The following is a 21,704-nucleotide window of genomic DNA, read 5'->3' as shown; positions in this document are numbered from 1 at the left end:
GTCCAAGACGCTTAACTGAACATATCAATGCACTGAGAGTTCAATTTTTAAATTTCTGTGAAATTCTTTTAGGAGACAGTCCAACACGAAAATTGGGCATCTTCTGATGGTGCATGAGTGTGTTTTCAGTCCAGAAAGTGAAAAGTATCTGTATGAAATTTCCATGAAGAAACTCTTCTTTCTTCTGTATCCAGTAACTAATCCTTACTTTTTAACGCCCTAAAATAGCTTTTTACTGCTTTCACTGCTCTCTAAAGAGTTACAGTGTGTGTGATATCACAAGATCTGTTTACAGGTAGAATGTTTACCTCTTAAACTGTGATTAACTTCTCTAAATCCATTTATGTAGTTTAACAGGTTTTTAAACCATTTCATTTCACTGAAAATATTTCAAAAATGACAAGCATCACTTCACAGATCTGGGGATATGATTGGGTTTCCAATCTCTATGACCCTGCATGATCTGGGTTGTCCATCATAAAAATAATGCAAATTATACGTTTGTTTGTTTGTTTGTTTTAAAATAGTTAATGGTTTAAAAAGTATTAGTTGAAAAGACAGGAATATGCTTTTCTTTAACAGTACCTGGCTCCAAGTGTAGTTTCTCCGTTTTCTGTTCAGGAAATAAGCACAGAATAAGAATTTTATAGTATGTATTTTGTAATAGAGAATACCAACCCCCCAGCCCAACTCCAAGATTTAAAAAATACACCGGTTCATCTGCTGCATTTAGTGTTGCTTTTCAGCATCCAGTGAAAATAAATATTTTATATAAGCAGTTTTGGTCAAATTAAAGCCAAAATGTCATCCACTATTATCCTCATAACTGGGAATATTAAAGCAAAGGGAGCAAAAAAAAAAGGGGGGTTATGTACCATATCAACTAGAGTGAAAATCAAACCCAGCTACTACTTCATATAATCAGCAGGAGAAATAAAAAAAAATACGTAATTTTTAAAACATCACTTCTCCCAAGCAAGATGGTTTCATCAGAATACTTTTGGTATATGTTTTATGTTTTGGTGGGGGCAGTTTCCTTTACAGTACAAGAGTATTTTTATTTGAGAGAAAAGTCAGTCTTGATAGCAGACTGAAAAGTAGCAAAACACAAAACAAAGCACCCATTTCACAGGCTGTATTGTAAGCAAGATTACGTATGGCTTGGATTCTGTTAAAAATTTGTATTAGTCGTTATTTTCTTTTTTGTAGTATGGTCACAGAGTGAATAGCATTAAAAACCAATCTGAAATGGTTACATTTTCAATTTACCTTCACTTCAATTAAATCAGAAGAGGAATCTACATTGTTTTCAATTTCATCATAATCTTCCTAAAAAGAGTAAAAAATAAATTATAGCATTCCTTACAAAAAAATACAGTGTTAGCTTACTGAGAAATACTACTGTAATTCCATTTTCCCCAGCAATAATATGAGAAATATTTTCCAATAATTAGAAGATCTTGATTGCTAGTTAAGGACGTTACCCAAGAAGACTAACATATAAATATTCTTGATCATTAAATACTAGCAGGGGAGTATTTTTTCCAGTTACCTTTAATTTCAACATAATAGTGTATACTTCAGAGTTACTCTGATTTAGAAGGAAGCCTGGTATTTCATGTTTCTCTGGTTATTTTGCATAACCTGTTTTTTCCATCCTCCCCCCTATTTTTTAACTTTATTTTCCAACTTAAAGAAGCTAGAAGTGAAGTTGACTTGGGTTTCCACTTTTCCAGAAAATGAAATGCCCCCAAAATCTCCCTTATCTAACGCGCTACTTTCAATTCCAGATTAACTGCACTTCTTTCACAGCAAAGAAAGATGTTACTGCAAGGTAAAGCAGGCTGTGACTTTGTCAACACTTTAAACCTCTAATAGGCCCAAGCGAACACAGGACACAAGAAGTGATAAAAATTAAAGAGAATCCACATTATATGTATGTCCTGTATCTTACGGAAGTAACTCATTCATGTGCTCATTTACATATCAAATATCTTAAAATTCTCAAAGACCCCTACTTGCCTCATTTTCTGTTAGCTGATCTGGAAGTTCTTTCATTTCTGCATCAACATTATCTTTATTATCAGACAGTGAATCAAGAATATTATCAGGACTATAGTCTTCTCCACAGTCTACAGCACTGCTGTTGTCTATTTCAGCTTCATCTAACACACTAATATCCATCATGTCAATATCTTGTAAGGTATCCAGACTTGCTTCAATATCTTCCTACAGAAACAGAAAGGGTAGGTGTTTATTTATTGAGTTTTAAATGACTCATATTCTTAGTAAACACAATCCTGGTTTCACTTACTTGCCCATCTCTGGAGTTTTCTTCTAGTCCATTGTCTTCAGCACCTTCCTCCTCTGGTTTTCTTCCTGAAAAAAAAAAAAAAAAAAAAAAATATATTAATAAATTTAAAAAAAAAAAAAAAAAAAAAAAAAAAATAACTGAAGTGAGAAATAGGACTAAATTCCATAACACATCAATTCTTTGCTGAATCATCTAGTCAATACTGTTTCAATGAATAATCATTAAGACCCTGATTTAGAAGTCCAAGTCTGTCTGGACATAAGTGAAGACTAACCACTCTCTACAAGTATATGGCATAAACATGAAATTGAAGTAGCCCAGTTAGGTGAAACATCTTGAGCAGGGGAGGTGCTGGTCTTCCTCCCTGCTCACCCATGACAGGAAATGTGGGAACGGTTCAAAGATGCACTTGGGGAGGTTCAGAATGGACATTAGGGAATTTATTTTTACTGTGAGGGTGGTCAAACACTGAAACAGACTTCCTAGAGAAGTGGTTGATGCTCCACATGTCAGTGTTCAAGACACATTTGGACAATGCCTTCATTAATAAGCTTTATCTTTTGGTTAGCCCTGAAGTCGTCAAGCAGTTGGATGAGATGATCTTTCTAGGTCCCTTCCAACTGAACTATTCTGTTCTATTTTCCAACAGCTAAACACCACTCACGACACAACTTTACCAAGACTTAAAAAGGCAACATGGCCTAGGAAGGTTTTCCATTCAGAAAAATGAGTTGTTACAAAACCTCCCTCTTTTCATTTAAGACATTAAATAATTAAACTGATTTAGAATTCATCTTCATGTTTAAGATCCTGGAAACACTGACAGTGTTCAGCCACGTTGTCACCAGCAAATTTGTAACACTGCTAAAAATCAGCTGCTCTTTTTTTTTTTTCCCTTCCTCTGCGTTACCTTAAAGGAAGCAGCTTAAAAATAAATTTCAGAAAGTGTCTTTCAAAAACTGGCTATGAGCAATGACAATAAGCCACGTGTAACATGACCAACACCAATATTTAAAGTTCTTGAGGCAAAATATACTTCAATCAGCAATGAGTAATTCAAAATAGTTTTTCAAAACGATAAAATTATAAAATGAAGCATGACGCTAACAAAATTTATACTTGTTTTTATTTCTGCAACAATGCCTTTTGATTATTCTTAGAGTACTGAAATTTCTTGCACTTAAAAATGTGTCACAATTATGGAGGTTCAAGAGCAATAAAAAAAGGAAAAGCTACATGCATAGTTATGGCAAATAAATTAGTAACTGGGGTGTTGTGGATCTAGATTAATATACATTGGCAGAGCTTTCAATGAGAGCTCACACCACAGCTGCTTGCTCTGTCCCAACACAATCCTGCATTCCTGGACACAAGTAGAGAAACACCTGCAACTTAAGTCCTTGTCTACAGGTTTCAAGACTTGCTAATACAAATACACCCAGTTGTCCTATAATCGTTGTCCTTGCTTGCTAATGCAGCAGAGTTTTACCATTCTCTGCAAAATAAAAGGCACAAAGCTTTTATTTTTTACATAAACCAGCAAAATAAAATGAACGACCGTTGTACTGTTAGGTTCCAGCTACAATAAAATACAGAAGCTGTATTTGTCTGGATTCTGTACCTTTGCTAGTTCTTTTTGGCATTCTTTTGGTCAGTTCTGAAGCCACAGGAATTTCATCGGGATCTCCTCCTTCATCCTCAATTGCCTGTTGGACACAGCAATACAATATCTATTGTACTGTTTGCTGGTATGCACTTTTAAGAATGTCAGAAGGAAATATCAGCATCTCCCTCTAGCTCAGATCATGCAGCCAGGCAGCCACATCAGCCATCAAACACACAAGCAATAAGGTGCTGTAGTGCTGTAACACAACCCCCCAGACAAGTCAAGCTACATTTCAGGAGCGAAGTACTCCCCCATCTGTAAACAAGGCTCTCTATCCAGTGGATAAGCATTTTGTTTAAAAACAAAACAAAGCCAAAACAAACAATCAAAACAAAACAAAACACAAAACAAAACTAAAACCGATAACGACCACTACAGGAACTGATACGCTATTTTTTCCCCTTTAACGTGCTGAGGCCTATTAGAAGCCATAGAGGAACCACAACCGATTACACTGTTCTGGCCTTATAGAAGTCTGTGAAAAAGGGGTACCCCTTCGGCAGGGAAGCGAACGAGGTGAAGGGCATGCAGAGTACGCAAGAGAAAGGACCAGAGGAAGGACGCGAGGGGAAGATCGCGGGCCTGGGGAGCGAGGTCAGAGAACTGCACGTCAAAGGAACGGCTTCAAGGAACCCCGCGGGCTGGCCCGGCGTGCAGGCAGAAAGCAGCACCGCGGCAGGGCTGCCGGCAGCCCCCACAAGGGGACGAGCTCCGCGGCGCCTGCGGAAAGCGGCGGGCCAGGAGGCGACGGCGGCGCCGCTGCGATGGCGGCCGCGGCCCCCCCCCCCCGCTCTCGGCCTCCCGCGGGGCCGCCGGGCTGCACCGCCAGCGCGCATGCGCCTAAGGGCCGCGGGCAGGGAACAAAGGGCCCGGATGAGGAGTGCGCCCCTCCCCCCGGCTCGCGCCCTACCTTCCTGAGGCGCTCCGTTAGGACGCTCTTGTTGCCGCCGCTGTCCAGGTTACGGCGCTTGAGCTCAGCACGCAGGTCGATGACCCGCAGCTCGCTCAGCCGCCGGGTTTCGGGCTCCGAGCCGAGAGCTGGGGCTCCGCCGAGGGTGGTTAAGTCCCCCAGCCCGGCCGCGGGTTGACTTTCCGCCATCACGGCCCCTTCGGTATCCCGCCTCGAGCCCGAGCGCACGAGAGGACGCGGCGCAAGCAGGGAGCTAACCTTGCGATCACAGCACAAAATGGTGCGGAAGCCGAGACGCACTGAGGGGAGGGGGAAGAGGAGCCCGTTCCGCGCAGGCTCGGAGGGGAGGGCGGCGGGGGGAGGCGGAGCCTGGGACGCAGCGGGAGCGGCAGCGCGGGCACGGGGCGGCTCGTGCGCCCCTGAGGCCTGCTGTGGCCGCGCGTGCGCCCGAGCGCCGGGGCAGGCTGCGGCTGCGCGCTCCTGCGGTGAGGGCGGGGCGAGGAGCAGCGCGCCTGCGCGCCTCGTCGCTCCGACGTTACGGGCGGGCGCGGTTCCGCGCGCAGGCGCGTAGGTTCCCGGCTGGGGCGTTCGGCTCTGCGCGCGTGCGAGCTGCGCTTCCCTCCTCCCCCCCCCCTTCTCCTCAGCGCGTCCCCTCTCCGCCACCATTTTGTGTTGTGAATCCGGCTTTCCGCCGTCGCCTTTACCCCATCTCGCTCCACGCGTGCGAGTCGAAACGACGGCCCCATGGCAGAGAGCCAGCCAGCGACCGGGCAGGGAGAGCCTGTCGCCCCGGGTGGGTCGGGAGGCCCCAGCTCGGAGCCGGAGACCCGGCGGCTGAGCGAGCTGCGCGTGATCGACCTGCGGGCAGAGCTCAGGCGCCGCAACTTGGACAGCGGCGGCAACAAGAGCGTCCTGACCGAGCGCCTCAGGAAGGTGAGCGGGCGCCGCGCGTGGGCCGCCTGAGGGCGAGGCGCAGCCGTCGCCTGCGCGGCCCCGGCCCTCCCCTCCCGGCGCCGCTGAGGAAAATGGCGCCAAGCGGCGGAGGGGCTGCGGCCGGGCCCCGGGCGTGCTTCGGGGCTGCCCCCCCGGGCTCGATGCGAGCGATCCGCACGGGACCAGCGTCCCTTAGAGTGCTGGCCGCTGCTGGCAGGGTGGGGGTGAGTGGCGTTGCCGGCTCTACTGCGACCCCTATTCCAGTTCCTAGACGTGCACGGCGCAGTGTGTGTGCTGTGGCACTCGGCTCAGGTGTTCCCAGTGCCGTGCAGCGGTGGGCAGTCAGCCCTCCGTTCAGCTCCTGAATTTACAGTTCTGTGCACTGGGCTTTTTGTAGTGTATTGATTTTTCTGACTTTCAGAAGAAGTTGGTAGTGTGGGCACCACATCCTAATCAGAATACTTGGGATGCAAGTTGCACATAGACACCTTTTGCAGGATGCTGTCTCCAGGATCCAAGGCTCTTACTGTGTCATGACACCCTGGTGCTTGCGTACCTGTGCATTGTTGCAAATGCCGTACCATTGACTACCACAACCTAGTTGATCGCATATTGCTGTACTTCCCAAGTTTCTGCTCTGTTTTTAACTAAAACTGAAACGGTATTTTTATTTTTTGGCTATAGGTTAAACTGCTGACTGCCTTCCAGAAACTTTATGCCAGCACAGTACAATTTTATGTATGCTAGATGCTTTGAAGCAGGTGCCTTTTTATTGTATGCAAGTCTAATTCAAATTATTATATTCTTATTTTATTTTTTTTCTGCTGGCTGGTGTACAGTGTGTAAAATCAACAGAGAAACACAAATAGATTTTTTTATATCTGCTTTCATATCTTTATTTTTTTTCCTTAATAGGCTATTGAGGAGGAAGGGGGGAATCCTGATGAAATTCCAGCGGTTTCAGAAATTGTCAACAAGAAAACTTCAAAAAGAAGCAGCAAAGGTACAGGGGATTTAGCGAAGATCTTCACCCGCCTCCCCATTGGGTTTTCTGTTAGATTTTATCTGTGAACAAGAATCTTGCTAATCTCTTTCTAAGTCTGCTTTGCCTTTTGGAAAAGCGCACTGTGTAATTTTGGTACTGTTGTGCACTGAATGTTTTGCAGTTGCAAGGCTGTAGCTAACAGTTCTTGCCTGAGCCAGATTTTGATAAAGCCAGTCTTCTGGAAAAGCTGGAACACAGCTGAAGTTTATGTTTCTTGGTTATGACCTTTAATGCCATGATGCCTTATTTTAAAATAGGTGATTATTTCTTTACATGACTGTACCTTTACTTTTGAGAAACATATAAGTTTTTTGTTGTTGTTGTTGTTGTTTTTCCACCCAGGAAAGAAATACAGAGTTTCTAGCAAATTTAAAATGGCCTCTGTAGTTTGTTGTGCTTATGTTTCATAGCTAGTAGCAGTCTTTTTTTCCCCCAGAAAACCCGATTTTAATCAGTATTGGAAGTTTGATTTTTTTTTTTTAAGGCTTTCCATAGGGAAAGATATGTAGACATAATTTCTGGATGGTGAGAAATAGTCTTACATATCGCTTATTTTTTTCTAAAAATAGTGTGTTATTTTTCTATAATTTAGTTACGTTAGCACAGTTTGAGCTTTTGTTGTAATCAAGTAATGTTGAAACTTGCTTTCATATTAGAGCTGAACAGAATAGTTATTTAAAATGAAAGATTATAAATAGTTAATTTTGGTTTATATGAAATGTAAATTTTTGAGATGAAGCTTAAACATTTTACTATTTTTTTGACTCAGATTTTTGTTGATGCATCCAACATTATATTTGCTTGCAAACTAAAATGGGTAATCATAACTGCAAAGAAAATGTCACAATTGTCAGTCAGCTGTGGGAAAATAAGAAAAAGTAGGTAACTTAAGTTGAATGGAATATGTATTCTGATGGAAAAACGCGACTTGAAGATGCATGTTTGTACCTTTTTATATTTTAACAATCAATGTTACTAGGACGTAGACCAGATGAAGAGGGGGTTGAAGACAATGGCTTGGAAGAGGATTCTGGAGATGGACAGGTATGTGAAGCTGTGTTGGAAGTGAAGCAATAATCGTGTTGTTTGCAAGTTACGACTATTACATATACTACTTTTCTTTTTACAGGAGGATATCGAAGCAAGTTTGGATAACTTTCAGGATATTGACATGATGGATATTAGTGTGTTAGATGAAGCTGAAATAGATAATGGCAATGCTGTAGATTGCGGAGAGGACTGCAGTGCTGATAATATTCTTGACTCGCTGTCTGACAGTAAAGAAAATGCTGATGCAGAAACGAAAGGACTTCCAGATCAGCCTACAGCATATGCTGTACGTAACTTGGAGGCATCCCCACAATTTTCTGAAATTAAAGAAGAATCAGGAGAAATACCAGTAGCAATGGTATGCATCTCTTATGTGTGTGGAATCTTTTTTTTTTAATAGTATAACTAGCTAGAGTGTAGCTGAAGTGATTTGGGTCTCTACTGGTTCTCATAATCGTTGCTTTTTCTTCTTTTACATATATGTGGAAATTGCATTCTTGATTTTAAATGCTTAGATGTTGTTTGTGTGCATTGTATTACTGTACAAATGAATAATGCTTTGAACTCAGTACTTCACCTTATACTTACAATCACATTTTCATATCTTTATGTAGGAGGATAAATGAGACAAATAAGGCTGCAGCATTTATGTTTCACTTCATCTAAACAGCAGCATAAATATATTCTGGATACTTTTTTTTTTGGTTAGGATATGGTCTTAGGTTACCTAAGTTTTGAAAGTATTTTTGTATTGGCTTTCTGTTTGTCTGTTACGCTGCTTTTATGAAGTTGCTCATAGGGGTAAGAAGATAAACTTTTTCCTCAAAGTCAAGTGTTTACCTTATGAAACATACAACAAAAGCCTCAAAGAAAGTATTTGTATCCACTCTGATAGGGAAGTGTAGTTCTTTGTTGTGTGTACACATTGTTTCATCAGTCTAGACTATAAAATTCCAAAGTGGGTATTTTTTCCCCCCCTAAGTCTTTAAGCTGCAGAAGTAAACACTCCCATCTCCAGTCATTTCCCCTTTCCCTCACGCAAGTCAAGGGAGAATAATGAAAAGGTTTTTTTTCAGTACCAGAGTTTAGGTCACCTCCTGCAGTCTTCTCAGTAAAAAAAATGTGGTTATCTAGTCACAGACTTCTTGGCTCTATGTTCTTGCTGTAAATAAGAGAGGAAAAGAAACATTGCTGCCAGAATCAAAGACCTTAAAAGATTTTAAGGCAACCAACATATTTCAGAGTTAATGGGAAAGCTTATTCATATGGTAGGATTGGGTAAGAGGTGTGGGATTCATCAGTCAGGTTTTTAACCTCTTTGGTTGTTTTGCATGCTGAGAGATTTGCTTGACAGTTGTCAGAGGAAATAATTTCTAATCTTTGATTTCTCATTCAGGTTTTGTTTGGAATACCATTCTTTTATAGCTAATGTAATGCTTTCTGTTTTTCAAGGTAGAGGCTGAAGACGTTGGAAACAGTTTCAGTGCCGCTTCGTCTGATTTAACTGTAATAAAGGTAAATTGTGTACGTACATGTACAGCTTTGAGTCTTGTATAAACGATCTTGATACCTTTATATTATATCTAACTTTCTTTAAAAGAGTATGTATCCCGTTTTGACAATAAAGCTGGAACTGATCTGTTCTGAAATATGGGCCTCATTTCCAGATCATTCATTTGTGGTTGAGTAAGAACACTTACAGCTTCAAGTGAGGCTGGTGGTTCTTTCAGTACCACTTTCAGAAGGCAGACTTTGTAAAGTAGACTCTAGAGAAGGATAACACAAAGATAAAATATGGTATATGTCACTTATATTTGGTAGTTTATATACCCATATTAGTGCGAGTAGGGTTGTTGAAGTATTACTGTGTTGTACGTTTAAAAAAAAACACAAATGTTATCAGTGTTGTAGTTGGTTGAAACTGACCACCAGTTTGTGGTGTCTGAATTTGAGAAATACTGAAATATTAATATGTTTCATAAAGCATTAAAACCTTAAAAAAGTAATGTTAAACCATCTTGTGAGAAATTTATTCAAAATACTATAATTTCAAAGTAGAAATAGTGTAAATCATAGTACTGCTTTCCTCCAAGGTGTAGGGGGGTAAGCAATAGCATCTTGACTTTTTTTTTGAATACTGATATTTCTCTGTCTGCTGCTTTTCTCCATAGGAAACTGAAGAATTACCTTTGGAGCCAGGTACTGTGGTGTGTGTGTTTTTTTTTTTTTTTTTTCTTAATAGGAGTATTGTGTTGGGGGGGAAGGGTCCAGGGCTTTGAAACAGTTTCATTTTTCATTTAATTATTTTTGTATTCCTGTTCATTTTTTAATGCATTACCGTTGTGTACCTTATTATGGTGGACAATCCAGGTCATGCACGATCATAGAGATTGGAAACCCAGTCATATCACCAGATCTGTGGAGAACTACTTTTTGAAAACTTGTATTTAATGGGAGGAAATAGTTGTATAGAGCTCTCAACTACAACGGATTTAAAGAATAAGCCTTAAAGATGCAAAGGTTCTGAATATAAAACAGATCTTGTGATATCACACTGTATTGCAGTTCTGTGAATATAAATAAAGGAATGCAGGTACTATAAAGCTTTGGTACAGAACATAAATTCTGGTGACTGAACTTCAGAAGAAGGAAAGTGTCGTCACGGGAATTTTCTACGTATCATACTTGCATTCTGGGACTGCGAACATCAGAAGATGCCCAGTTTTCGTGTTGGACTGTCTGCTGAAAGAATTTCACAGAAATTTGGAAATTGAACTCTCAGTGCATTGATATGTTCAGTTAAGCGTCTTGGACTTTGGAAGCTAACTAGAGAAGAAACAGAGCTGAACGATTTCATGAAGAATACCAAGGATCAGCCAGAAGGTTTTTGTTAAATCTGTGGGGACGTTTTTCTTCCCTGTTAACATTTTAGGGCTGATAAGGTAGTTTGTCAGACTGCAGTTAGCATAGCAATTTTAACACTGTGTACACTAGGGTTTTCCAATCTCTGTGTAGCTTAGAAGTTCTCTTGGTGTTAGTGTGGCAGCCATGCCAGTTCCACATTTGTGATTGCTGTATTTCCCTGGTGATTAAATCTTGTGCCATTCTATTCCTGTTAAATCCGTAGAAAATGAGAAAATACTCGACATTTTGGGGGAAACTTGTAAATCTGAACTACTTAACGAAGAAACTTCCGAAGTGGAGCAGCCACATGCACAGGAAGCAAGTAACGTGGTGCCAGGCAAGAGGCTAGCAGAGGAAGAGGATGTTCTTGCTGCTGCTCAGTTGGAGGAAGATGCTTTAGATTTGGACAGCAAATCGGCACAAGCTATGTCAAGGAAGGAGGCAAAGCGTTTAGTTGTAGCAAAAGGGGAGAGAAGTGAACAGACAATAGAGGAAGAGAAACCGGACTCTGAATCTTTAGTATTAGAGACCCTAAGCGATCAGAGTAGCAAACGATTCCAAGGCCTGGAAGCCTCTAGTGGGGAAACAGCGGAAAAAGGCGCAGGTCCTGAAGGCAAAGATAGCAAAGAAGATGCCAAGAAAACAGAAGACAAAGCTAATTCTGAGGAATCCCCTGCTACTAGAGAGTCCTCAACCAGTGAGGGCGGTGATCAGAAAAAGAGGTTTGTTTTTTCTCCGTTATAGACCAGATGCTATCTTTTTTCATTGGTCGTTAAGTGATGCGAATAAGCTGTTTCCTTCAATTGGCCACCAAGACTCATGAAATTGTAGCCTATTCCTAAAGAATCTGTTTTATTTCTCCTTGTGCAGACTTTTTTAAACACAGAGGGTTTGATTTCTTTCCTTCCTCAACCTTCAAAGGTTGTTTTCTTAAATTATTTTAATTTCAGTCATCTGCAAAACAGTATGAATTGCCTGTTTAAGTATACAAGTCCCGTATTTTCTCTTGTTTTTCAAAAAATTTGAATGGTATCTTTTATTTCAGAAATAATTCACTGGTAGGTATCAAATTCTAGCGTGCAATCTAGAATTTTGTTTATGCTCTTGCTTGGTTGAATAACGGGATGTTTTATCTTTAGCCCTGTTGAGGAGGACAGAGATACAAAGATGATCTCAAGAGATGAGAAAGGTATGTTTTTTATTTTATTTATTTTATTTTAAAAAAATGTACGTGTGACTTTAAAATTTTTCTTGGTCAAATCTAACCGTTTCTTTCAAGTCAGTTTTCGTAAGTGGATGTATGAAGGAGTGAATGGAGCAATTGTAGTGATTAATTTTAAATACTTTGACTTGCTGTTCTTGTGATTTTTGCTTTCTTTTTAGTGTGTAAGTGTACATATATATTCACTGTTGTTTTTGTACTGGAGTCTCCCACTAGGTTTCTGAAGTGGTGGTAGGTCCTGACAAGACTGGTATTTGTCAGAAAATGTCAAAGATATTTAATCTCTATGCTCTGTATCGTGTTTCTGGTGAACTGTGAATTTCAGTTCCTAAGTGACAAAATCGAAAAAGTTCTGTTGTAAATTAATGTTTAGTACTTTTTAGTTCTCATCACAGTGATTGAAATGTAGGGGTCAATGTGTAGATGAAAGCTCATTAAGACTGTTGAAATGCATGTCAGGTGTGGAGGTCAAGAGTTAGTTTTTGAAGGCTGCAATATGTTAGGTGATATTAAGATTGGTTGGAAGAGGTATAGTTAAAATTGTGCTTAAAGAGGTTCATGAAGAGAAAAAGTGGAGTTCGTAGAGCAGTTGCTTTTTCACTGTTGCATTCCTGTGTAAATGTGTTTTTTCTTTTTTTCAATGTTTGGCTTTTTTTTCTTCTGTAAATTAGGTCGTGCAGGTAGTGGTTCTGGCAGAAATTTGTGGGTTAGTGGACTTTCTTCATCTACTAGAGCTACAGACTTGAAGAATCTTTTCAGCAAGTATGGAAAGGTATTTAGCGGATATGCAAACTAACAAATTGTTTAATCAGTGTTTGGTTTATAGTTTTTTAGAGCTTATGTGCAATAATCTTAAATTTAACCTTTTTAGCTGTGTTCGTGTTGCTGTTGACTTAGGTGTAACACTGTTAGCATTGCATTTAGAATAAATATAAGGAAGAAATTCTTTGTGATGAGGGTGATGAAGCACTGGAACAGGCTGCCCAGAGAAGTTGTGAAAGCCCCATCCCTGAAATTGTTCAGGGCCAAGTTGGATGGTGCTTTGGGCATCCTGGTCTAGTGGGAAGTGTCCCTGCCCATGGAGTGGTGGGAGTGAAACTAGATGATCTTAAAGGACCATTCCAAACTAGACGATTCTGTGATTCTGATATTTCTGTCAAGTGTTCCTTAGTGAAGCACTTCTAGAACATCATGGACATGATAAAGGTCAGGTTAAAATGTGAAATGAGCTTAACAATGTTGTTGTCTTAGAACACGAATGGAATATTGTGTGCCAAGAATGTTTCCTTGGCACTATACTATTACCAATACATGGAGCTGCTCAAATGATAAGTTAAAAATTATTTTGTGATAGATCTGCAAATGCAGACCACGTGTGTATGTGTATATATATATATTTTTCCCTTGTAGGTGGTTGGTGCAAAAGTAGTGACAAATGCTCGCAGTCCTGGTGCTCGCTGTTATGGCTTTGTTACAATGTCAACATCTGAAGAAGCCACCAAGTGTATTAGTCATCTCCACAGAACAGAGCTGCATGGAAAAATGATTTCTGTGGAAAAGGTAAAGGGTAGCTATTGCGTGATAGTATAATGAAAATAAGTGTGTACGTTTAGTGCCTGTCTTCTATTATTAAAAATATTTCTGGCTAAAATTCTAGGCAAAAAATGAACCAGCTGGGAAAAAGCCTGCAGACAAAAAGGAAGGGGAAGCAAGGAAGGAAAAAGACAGGCACCATTCAGCAGATTGCAAATCCGAGAAGTAAAGCGTTCTTTTATATTTTCCTGTTTAAAACTCGTTTGAAACACTGCAGCCATGTGACAGAAGGGAACAGTAATTGTAATAAGTCTTGATTTGTTTCATGCTCCATCTGAAATCGTAGTAACACTGGGAAATTTGAAATTGATGTTCTGTAGCAATAAGCACATCTTGATTGGCCATCTGTTCAGAAATACAAAGCTTTTCAGGTTTTATTATCAAAACTTGTCAGTTACACGAGGAGATGGTTCATTTTTATATTAACCAGTATTTTTTATCAGAACTGTTAGTCCCGTAATCTGATTCTGACTTGGCCTGTTCTTTTAACTGACAAATCTTTCTAGTAATTTGTCTGCCTTTTTGATGGACTGTTTGCATGGCTAGTAATCAATGTTTCCAATATTTGTTTTTCAAGTGCTCCGGGTTTTTTGAAAGAGACATTTTGTTTTACTACACTTTGTTCTCTCATGAAATTATAAGAGATGCTTTGGCAGACTGGTCTGCTTTGTATCAGGTGCTAAAGGTATCTGTTCATAAAAACTTATTTTCTAGTGGGGATCAACCCTGGGTGGGCCCTCGTCTCCCTGTTCTATGTGTGAATGTTACTTACAGGCAGAACAGGAGGCTTTTATTTCTGGCACTCGAATGCCGAATACTCAGATCATCTGTAGTTTCTTCTTTTTAGACAGCTTCAGCGTAGTGTTTGCTAGTCTTAAATGTACAAGTATGCATTGACATGCTGCAAATGCTCAGCAGCATGGAAGACATTGGACTGTGTTTTTGAGTGTTTATTTTTTTTTTCTTTTTACGTGATTGACTTGATCAGTAAGAACGGTTATGTAGTAATTCTTGTTAGAAAGTCTATTCAAGCAAAGTTTGTCTATAGGTCTGTTGGTATTAAAAAGGAGGATAAGACTGACAAAAAAGATGATGCTAAGAAATCAGAAAAAGACGGAAAAGATGAAGGAAAAGAGAAAGATGATCAGAAAGCGGGACCCTCTGATCGATCTAGAGCAAGCAAATCAGGTAATTCTAGTGGTCCTTCAGAAATACATTCAAAGATACTTGTTTTATTTTTAAAGAAAATAAGTTGATAAAAGCTTCATCGCAGTTGCTTCTACTGTATTTCACATCCAAAAAAGTTTCCTTAATTGACTAACAAGCATTAAAACATTAAGAACTGTGGGTGGTCAGAAAACTTCCAACTCTTGCATGATTCATAATTTAGTAAAAAGACTGAACTGTACTTTGCAATACTTTGTTTTCCTGGTTGACAAAAAACCCATGCCAGAAAATACTTTAGAACTTTTTTTTTTTTTTATTGCATTTTTGAATGCTAGTAGCTTAGCAACACAGTTTTTGTTAGTGGGCCTTAAAAGATGCATATGGTAGTCTGTGAATTTAATGGAACCGTCACTGGGTTTAAAGCTGATACAGTGTTTTTTTTTGTTTGTTTGTTTTTTTCCAAATGTGGTGAAAGTATGTATTTTGCAGACCTAAGAACAAACTTAAATTTGCTTTTGCTTTCTTCTAACTGCCATCCCGGGTAGAAAGTGCTACTTACAAGTTTACTGCCCACACCCCCAACTTAGCAAAGTGTCAGTAAGCTATTTAAATCGCAAATACATTCTTCCATAGGACGTTCAAGACCCTCAGTAAAATAACTCTTTACTACTTCATATCATAAGGGTCTTAAACTATTGCAAGAATTTTTGAATGTCTTGGGTATTATTTATTCCTTTGGCATATTTTTGTTTTCTAGCAAGTCGAGGAACTGAAAGGACTGTGGTAATGGATAAATCCAAAGGAGAGCCAGTTATCAGTGTGAAAACGTCTGCATCAAAAGAGAGAGTAAGTACAGCTTTCAGAGAAGTATTTTTGTAATAATAGGTATAAACCAACTTTATATGCAAATAATTGAAGGTTTTTTTTTGCCTTGCGTATTGGGAACAGCTATCCTTTTATTGCATTTTACAAAATGTTAAGATGATGATGTGAAAGTAAATGCTTATATCTCACCATGTTAGTCAGTTGCTGCTGCTGTAGTTGAGGTAGTAGAAATGTAATTTTTAAGTGAAGTTAATATATTATATTTCAACCAGTATGGTGACCAGTGACCTTTGAAGTGGTATATCATTTCTCACCAATGCAAGTCAGATCTTGCTCCTCTAATATTTATATATATTTAAACTCTTTAGAAGTTCTAGCCAAATTCTGGGTGCTTCTCCCTGACTTTTCTGTGGAATTTCAATATTATTTACCTTTGGGAAGGTGTGAGAGCCTGTTTTGTTCAAGTTGCCATAAGGTGGGTGTTTTGCCTAGGAAATCTAGTTACAAGTGCTCTCTCTATAAGTGTTTGGCTAATGTATTGTTTTGATTTAACTCAGAGTACGAAAAGCCAGGATCGTAAATCTGGGAGCAAAGAGAAACAAGATATTTTATCATTTGATAAAATCAAAGAACAGCGAGAACGTGAACGTCAGAGGCAGAGAGAGAGAGAAATCAGGGAAACAGAGAGGCGACGGTGAGTTTTTCACTTCTCCTCTAAACTTTGAATGGCATTTGCTTGTACCTCTCTTACCTGTGTTTTTTGAACAGGCTTCAACATAGTTGTGTGCTGGACCTTCCACATTTGTATATCAGATGAATTTGATATTAAACTATTGCTAGAACAGATGCAATGCCAAATTATGAAGGTTTTTATTACTGAAACCAGTAGCTACTGTGTTACTTACGCAGAATCCTTGTCCTTACTACTTTTTTTTACCCTATATGGACTAATTTTTTATTTAGGTGGCTGTGATTTAGTTGAGTATACACCATTTGTGTTTAAGCAGCTAGTGGGAAGAATATAACTTTTTTTAAAAAATGAAAACAAATAAAAACACCCAAAACAAGCAATGAAGCCTATACTCAAGATAATTGACTGAAAACAAAATATCTGCTCTTTTAATTAGAGAGAGAGAGAGGCGAGAACGAGAACAACGGCTTCAAGCCATTCATGAACGGGATGAGAGACAGAGGCTCCAGAGGGAGCGGGAACGACTTGAGTTTCAAAGACAGCGTCTTGACAGAGAACGCTTGGAGAGGGAGAGATTGGAGAGAGAAAGAATGCACATAGAGCAGGAAAGAAGGAGAGAACAGGAACGAATTCAGCGAGAGAGGGAAGAGCTGCGACGCCAGCAGGAACAGCTACGCTATGAACAAGAACGGCGATCTGCAATGAGAAGGCCATATGATCCTGATGGCAGGTAATAATAACTGGGATGAGATACTGAAGTATTTGGGCACATCCATTTACAGATACATAGGCTTTAGAATACTCTAATTTGAAAATATTCTTGCTGTAACTGTCATTGGGGTTCACAACTGAAAGCTTTCTACTTTGTTGCTGTTAACAGTTCAATATTGATCTTTAGAAAAAGTAAATGTTGTACTTAAGTACCTGTAAGCACAACTTTATTATAGCAGATTTGAAAGAATTGGCAACTATTTTTCAAAGACGAGTGACTGAGAATATAAACCCTTCACTTAAATGGGTATAGAATGTGATGGAACAGTCTCAGGTTGTGCCAAGGGAGGCTTAGATGAGACATTAGGAAAAATTTCTTCATGGAGGGGGTGGTCAAGCATTGGAACAGGTTTCCGGGGAAGTAAGTGGTGGAGTCCCCATCCCTGGAGGTATTTTAAGAGGCATGTAGACATAGCACTAAAGGACATGGCTTAGTGATGGGACTTGGTAGTTCAGGTAGATGGTTGGACTTTCTGATTTTGAAGGTCTTTTCCAACTTGGGTTATTCTGTGTTTCTAAACTCGGGATGCCAGAAGGAACAGGTACTTACTTACTAGACTCCTGTCCAGCTGTGCTGAGGTTACACTTTTTGTATGGTGTTCATGTAACTAGCTTCCTTTCTGAAACTGAAATGTGATGTCAGTTTAACACTTCAGAGTTTTTAATTATAAATCAAAAATATTTTTTTGAATAATTGGATTGAATGAGGTTTGATCTCAAGATCTTGTTCAAGAGAGCAAGAAAGGAAGACTGCTTTGAGACTTCTGTTGTGTCTTTTCCTTCAGGCGAGATGATCCTTACTGGCCAGAGGCAAAGCGAATGGCAATGGACGATAGGTACCACTCTGAATTTGGTCGTCAGGACCGCTTCCATGACTTTGACCACAGGGATCGTGGCCGATACCAAGATCATTCTTTGGACAGGTCAGTAAGGAGGTGGCTATTCTTTCTATGCCTTTATGAAAATTAGGTGTCTTTTCCTAGCTTACTAATGGCTTGAACAGTGCTAAAAACAAATGAGCCTTTTGCATTTCTTGTGTCTAAGTTTATACATGCTTACAATTCTGTCTCCCTCAATATATATCAAAAAAGGTTGCCTAAATACTATAAGCTAATTTCTGTTGTAGTCTGCGGTGGTGCTGAGGGAGATCCTGTAACTTCTCTCAAGATGGATGGAAATCTGTTTTGTGAATCCCCCATTCATTAGCCAAAGATTTAGCAGTTTCCTTTGCTTTAAAACTTTCCCTACTTTTATCTTCACAGACTAGCTTACACTGACTTTACTTCCACAGACTACAAAAATGCTTTCTGCATAGTGCTGTTGACACTTCTGGTTTATTCTCAAAGGAGCTTGGCAAGAACTGTTCTACATTGCTTTTTCTTGTAACTCATTTCTGATGCTGGTTGGTTCACTCTATATTATTCCTTGGCTCAAGGCCTGGCACAGTGTTCTTCCCTCAGGTTCCTGACCATGTCTCAGTGACACCTTGCTTACTAATATTACTACAAGTGTTAGTTTGATGTCTTTGTATGCTAGGTTATTGAAACAAAAAATCATTTAAATATCTTGGAGCCAAACAAGTATTGGTGTTCTTGGTTTTAAAGACTAACAAAGATAAATTTCCACATGCTACTTCATACAAACACCAGAACTATGATTGCTATGTTGATTTGACTGAAACTTCTCTTATTTTCTTCAAGAAGAGAAGGTTCGCGAGGGATACCAGATCGAGATGGGCAGGTGGGTCATACCCAAACAATCGCTTCAGTTTTAAAAACAAACCAGTCCCAAAGCAGAAGCACAATGTGCATGATATACCCATTTCTTAAATGGAATTGCCATTAGAATTAAACAGTATCTGTTCAGTCAGCAACTGACAGTCTAGTAATGTGCTAACATGAGTTACTTGCTCACTAGGGCATTTAGCCATAACTGAGGAAAAAATCCTCAGAGTGATTAGAGCTGCAGTATGGTAGTTCTTCAGACCAGAACATGATATGTGGTGATGGAAGTTTTCCATTTAACAATCGTAGGTGACTGCAATATGTAAAGAGATAAATGCTGTAGTAATGTATCCATAGTTGGCAAGGGTTCCCTTCTCTGATGTATATCTAAACAGTATGTAGGAAATAAGTGGTGCCATAATGCAACAAGACTATAAAAGGACAAGTGTGAAAACTTGTAGCACACAGGCATACTAAAACTTCCCTTCCTTCCTCTCTTGAGAAAAGAGGCAGGCATTCTAGTAAAGGAAAAAAAAAAAAACTGTAGCCAGAATGTAAGCCTTAAAAATCAACAACAACAACAAAAAAGAGCACCAGCACAACCAAATACAAAGCTTCTACCTACCAGTAATTGGAGTAGAATATGTACTGTGAAACAAAATTAGTGCCTAAAGTGAACTGTACATAGTAGCAACTATGAAAACAGTGAAGCATGAGACAGCTGTTTTATCTTCTGGCACATAATAAAACTGCAACCTATGAGAAGCTGAAATTTTGATATCATAAAAGAAACCTGTATCAATTCTTAGCAGAACTCTGTACCATTTGCTTTCCAGCATTACCCAGATGAACGCCATGGAGGGCCAGACCGTCATTCCCGGGACTCCCGGGATAGTTGGGGTGGCTATGGGTCTGACAGAAGAATGAATGAAGGGAGAGGGATACCTCCACAAACCCGGTTAGTGTGTAAGAAATAAGGGAAGCAAGTTATTGAATCTTAATTCTAATGCTCAATAAACCTTTGAAGGGGGTGACAGTGGAAGCAGTTTCCCAAGTGTGAATACTTTCTCCAGGTAGTTTCTTCGAACATCTATTCTCGTCTGAATAAGCAAGGAATTTAGTGAGTGAAGGGGTACTGCTCAGGTAGCTCAGCTGGTAACTGGTTCTCTTGTAAATTTCCTTTTCTACAGATAAGATTGAGTCCTATGCTAGATGGTCCAATAGTGCCCACAAAAGTTGCATTTGTGACTAACAGGTTTTAAGGAAATTGATTTTCTTTCCTGCAGTAGTGGGGGACTGAGACTGTTTTTAGTGGTCTTCAAATCAGTGAGTCGTCAAGTTAGGTGTATTTTAGATGCATAACGTTCGGTTCTACATAAATACACCAGATAGAGGAATGATGGCTGATTAATTGCTCCCTGTGTAAGTGCTTTAGTATATTGTGACGCTAAATAAGTCTGTAGATCAGAAAAAGATGGGCTTTGTGTGGAGGATGTTGTTCAGCAAGTTTCTCACTGTTTGAACAGTTCTTACTGCAATGATTGGGTGGATATAGATACAGCTTGACTAATGCCTTAATACACTCTTTTATGGGGTATGGTGTTTGGCCTTACCCTATGCTGTTAAATTGATGAGGGACACACCTAGAAGACTTTCTTTTATTTTTTTAAGAGATGGACGTGACTGGGGAGATCATGGTCGAAAGTTAGAGGGGCATCAAGATCGTTCATGGCAGGGAAATGTGGATGGAGGAATGATGGGACGGGATCATGAGAGATGGCAAGGTACACTTGCTGCTTACCAGTGTGATTGTGGTTTTTCTATGAATTACTGCTGCTGAACTTCTAGTGGTAGTTAAAATTCCTACAGAGCTTTAACAACATTGGCAAAAAATCAAATACAGTTCTGGAAACAAAATGTTGCTTTTTTAATAGGAAAACATGAATACCTCCCCCCCCCCCCCTTTTTTTTTAATTAGGTGGTGATAGAAGCATGCCTGGTCAGTCAGGACCAGGCCATGTGATGAATCGAGGAGGGATACCAGGGTAAGAAGCTGTGTTTGGACTGCTTATGAATGTTTCACAATAGCTGACATCTGAATAAAACACTAAATTCCTGTGTCAAAAGTACAAAATAATACTTTCAGATTCTACCCAAGTATGGATTTGCAAGTAGAAAAAACACTAAGCAAATGCCTTTTCTCATATTTGTAGTATTATTTAGTTGTGTACAATTTTGAATTTGCCTGGTCTTGTTTTAGGCGTGGAGGCTTCACACAAGGTGGAAACCAGAGCCAGATAATGCAGAGTGGTGGAATACAAGGAGGTTTTGCAGGCCAGGAGAGAACAAACAGACTGACTGAAACCCGTTTTACCCGCCGTTACTGAAAGCACTATAAATAATATATATTTATATATATCTATATATAAATATATATATTTTTTTAATACAAGATGACAATGGTGGTGAATTCTATTGAGCAGGGTCACCTTGAATCTGTGATTATGAAAAGCAAGATTGCTGCCATATTGTAGCCAAATATATCAGCTGTTTATTTTGTTGTTGTGAATGTGTTCTTGGACAAGTATTAGTTAAAGTTTCTTTTAGTGAAACATTCCATTTTTCAAAAATAATAAAACCAGATTATGGCTAACAATTCTATCTTCCTGTAGTCTTCCTTGGCGCACAGGACGAGGTGCCATTAAGTCAGCTCCTTCTGGGGAAACGGTGAGCAGCAGTGGGGGGAGAGGGTTGTCTGTGGGTTGGGAGAGGCAGCAGGGGGGGACATTGAGGGAGAACTTTGCTCCCAGAGTGGAGGGAGTTTCAAGGTTCCCTAGTTCTCATTACAGAGTGTCTTCAGTTGCCAAACTTGTATCGATTGGTTTTCAC

General features: G+C 39.7%; 2 protein-coding genes across 7 annotated transcripts in view; one reads left to right on the top strand and one right to left on the bottom strand.

Moving 5' to 3' along the window:
- Positions 1–5,232, bottom strand: part of LOC118179152 (scaffold attachment factor B1-like) — a 19,819-nt gene extending 14,587 nt beyond the window's left edge. The window contains exons 1-6 of the mRNA XM_035348266.1: positions 4,891–5,232; positions 3,936–4,020; positions 2,315–2,379; positions 2,023–2,229; positions 1,270–1,329; positions 539–613 (exon numbers count right to left, since the gene is read on the bottom strand). Of these exons, the coding sequence (XP_035204157.1) occupies positions 539–613; positions 1,270–1,329; positions 2,023–2,229; positions 2,315–2,379; positions 3,936–4,020; positions 4,891–5,079 (681 nt within the window). The 5' untranslated portion in view covers positions 5,080–5,232. The remainder of the gene's footprint in view (positions 1–538; positions 614–1,269; positions 1,330–2,022; positions 2,230–2,314; positions 2,380–3,935; positions 4,021–4,890) is intronic.
- Positions 5,233–5,358: 126 nt separating this feature from the next.
- On the top strand, positions 5,359–21,471 carry LOC118179088 (scaffold attachment factor B1-like). 6 transcript variants are annotated; one of them, XM_035348144.1, is made up of 21 exons: positions 5,359–5,823; positions 6,739–6,826; positions 7,848–7,912; positions 7,998–8,276; positions 9,371–9,442; positions 10,090–10,117; positions 11,046–11,544; positions 11,962–12,011; positions 12,716–12,816; positions 13,455–13,604; positions 13,702–13,802; positions 14,686–14,825; positions 15,562–15,650; positions 16,187–16,323; positions 16,757–17,050; positions 17,877–18,014; positions 18,795–18,831; positions 19,652–19,773; positions 20,487–20,599; positions 20,794–20,860; positions 21,076–21,471. In XM_035348144.1, the coding sequence occupies exons 1-21, from the start codon at positions 5,635–5,637 to the stop codon at positions 21,200–21,202; spliced, it is 2,886 nt and encodes a 961-aa protein (XP_035204035.1). In that variant the 5' UTR covers positions 5,359–5,634; the 3' UTR covers positions 21,203–21,471. The 6 variants fall into 6 exon arrangements, 5 of the variants coding, with proteins under 5 accessions (XP_035204035.1, XP_035204034.1, XP_035204037.1 ...); XM_035348143.1 differs by having other exon boundaries at positions 18,792–18,831; XM_035348145.1 differs by having other exon boundaries at positions 5,360–5,823; positions 9,371–9,433; positions 18,792–18,831.
- Positions 21,472–21,704: the final 233 nt, after the last annotated feature.

Source organism: Oxyura jamaicensis, chromosome 28 (genome assembly GCF_011077185.1).
Source record: "Oxyura jamaicensis isolate SHBP4307 breed ruddy duck chromosome 28, BPBGC_Ojam_1.0, whole genome shotgun sequence".
Lineage (NCBI taxonomy): Eukaryota > Metazoa > Chordata > Aves > Anseriformes > Anatidae > Oxyura > Oxyura jamaicensis.
Note: the sequence above shows the minus strand (reverse complement) of the source record. Positions and strands in the feature narration are given on the sequence as shown.

Bases quoted from the DNA above. Each gene is read 5' to 3' on its own strand.
- LOC118179088 (XM_035348143.1), top strand. From the start codon at position 5,635: ATGGCAGAGAGCCAGCCAGCGACCGGGCAGGGAGAGCCTGTCGCCCCG. The intron at 10,118-11,045 runs GTACTGTGGTGT...TTAAATCCGTAG, and splicing joins AGAATTACCTTTGGAGCCAG to AAAATGAGAAAATACTCGAC. The intron at 13,605-13,701 runs GTAAAGGGTAGC...CTAAAATTCTAG, and splicing joins AAATGATTTCTGTGGAAAAG to GCAAAAAATGAACCAGCTGG.